At 39.6% G+C, this 2,315-nt stretch overlaps 1 protein-coding gene across 1 annotated transcript; it reads left to right on the plus strand.

Moving 5' to 3' along the window:
* Positions 1-771: 771 nt before the first annotated feature.
* LOC123253488 (pseudouridine-5'-phosphatase-like) lies at positions 772-1,925 on the plus strand. Its single transcript, XM_044682673.1, has one exon. It carries the CDS (start codon positions 772-774, stop codon positions 1,483-1,485), a length of 714 nt encoding a protein of 237 aa, XP_044538608.1. The 3' UTR covers positions 1,486-1,925.
* The last annotated feature ends 390 nt before the right edge of the window (positions 1,926-2,315 follow it).

Here is a 2,315-nt window from a genome sequence, read left to right on the forward strand (position 1 = left end):
AAACTTGTACGAAAATATTTATAGCTGTGCTTTTTGTGGTGGCAAAAAACTGGAAAAGGAGGGTATGCCCTTCAATTGGGGAATGGCTGAACAAATTGTGGTATATGCTGATGATGGAATACTATTGTGCTGAAAGGAATAATAAACTGGAGGAGTTCCAGGTGAACTGGAAAGACCTCCAGGAACTGATGCAGAGTGAGAGGAGCAAAGCCAGAGGAACACTGTACACAGAGACTGATATACTATGGTAAAATCGAATGCAATGGACTTCTGAACCAGCAGCAATGCAATGAGCCAGGACAATTCTGAGGCATTTATGGAAAAGATGCTACCCACATTCAGAGGAGGAACTGCAGGAGAGGAAACATATAAGAAAAGCAACTGCTTGAACGCATGGGTTGGGGTGGACATGATTGGGGATGTAGACTCGAAACTACCACACCAATGCAACTACCAACAATTTGGAAATAGGTCTTGATCAAGGACACATGACAAAACCAATGGAAATGTGTGTTGGCCATGGTTGGGGGGAGTGCGGGGGGTGAAGGGGAAAGGAGGAGCATGAATCATGTAACCATGTTAAAAATGAACATTAATAAATCTTTAAATTTAAAAAATAAATAAATAAATAAGATGGTTGCCAGAGGATTAAACTATTATCAATCCTCAATTAAGAATAATCTCAACTCCTCCTCCTCCCTCCAGCCCTTGGCTGCAAACTTCGGCTCCCTGCCGCTCTGGCCCTCGCGACAGACCAACGCCCTGGGCACAATGGCCTCTCGGGCTCCCGGCCTGGCTCCTGCGCCTCCGCTGCGGCCAGTCACCCACCTGCTCTTTGACATGGACGGCCTCCTTCTGGATACGGAGCGACTCTATTCAGTTATATTCCAGGAAATCTGTGACTGCTATGGAAAGAAATATACGTGGGATGTGAAAGCTATGGTTATGGGTAAAAAGTCGTTGGATGCAGCCCAGGTTATTGTAGAAGTCCTGGATCTTCCATTAACCAAAGAGGAACTGTTGACAGAAAGCAAAAAGAAACAAGAACAAATATTTCCAACAACTACATTTATGCCAGGTGTTGAGAAGCTGATTAATCATCTACATAGACACAGTATACCTATTGCTGTTGCTACTAGTTCAGCTGGATTGTCATTTGAATGGAAGACAGGAAGACACAAAGAATTTTTTAGTTTATTTAATCATCTTGTTCTGGGTGATGACCCTGATGTGAAGAGTGGCAAACCGGAGCCTGATTTGTTTCTAACTTGTGCAAAGAGATTTTCCCCTGCTCCTCCTGCTGAAAAGTGCCTTGTGTTTGAAAATGCTCCAAATGGAGTTGAGGCAGCACTTGCAGCTGGAATGCAGGTTGTTATGGTTCCAGATGAACAATTAAACCCAGAGCTTACAAGAAAGGCAACCTTGGTGCTGAAATTACTGGAGGGCTTTAAGCCAGAGTTGTTTGGTTTGCCACCATATGATTGAAAGATAATTCTAATGATGATCTGTTTTGTAGCATTATTCCCCTACTTGTTATCTTGGATTTTTTTCCATTTTAATGAGGAACTGATAAAAAAAGGCAACATATAATAAAAAAAAAGTTTGTTAGCCAATAATTTAGCCACTCCTTCCCATCATATCATGTACTGTAATTTCCAAGTAATTCAATGAATTCATCCTGCCCTGACCTCTTTGAGGTAGAATAAACAATGAAAATGGCCAAGATGAATCAAAAGGCAATCATAATTAACATCTGAATAATCAGGAGTTAACTGCACTAATCTAAAAAATACCCTTCTACCTGTGATTTACGTTTTCCTACCAAAGAGAGAGCATGTCTAGGCTTACTTAGAAAATATTCAGTAAAATCAATGAAGAGAATTTATTTTAGTAAATGCCAAATTGCTATTACAAAAAAAAATTAAACTTTTAAAAAATACTCTTTTTCGTCTTGATTGTTTTATTATCCATAACATCCTGGTAGCATAGAATGATAATCCTGTACTTGAAACTATAGTCTTGGCTACTTCACTGAATATTTTCTACCTCAGTATTTTCTACTTTGATAAAATAAAAATGTTTAACTCAGTGCTAGGTTTAGAGTCAGAAAGACCTGGCTTCCCACTCTTTGCACTTAATAATTCTGTTACCTTGGACAAGTCATTTAAACTGAGTCTTAGGATGCTCACCAGGACATTTTTATTAAATTAGAGATTTCGTGGAGTGTATTCTCCATGCTGGTGAAATCATAGTTCATTGCCAGAGGTATCCTACTAAATATTCAACAACCCAGGTCTTGGAAACTACATGTTCCT

Source organism: Gracilinanus agilis, chromosome X, assembly GCF_016433145.1.
Source record: "Gracilinanus agilis isolate LMUSP501 chromosome X, AgileGrace, whole genome shotgun sequence".
NCBI lineage: Eukaryota > Metazoa > Chordata > Mammalia > Didelphimorphia > Didelphidae > Gracilinanus > Gracilinanus agilis.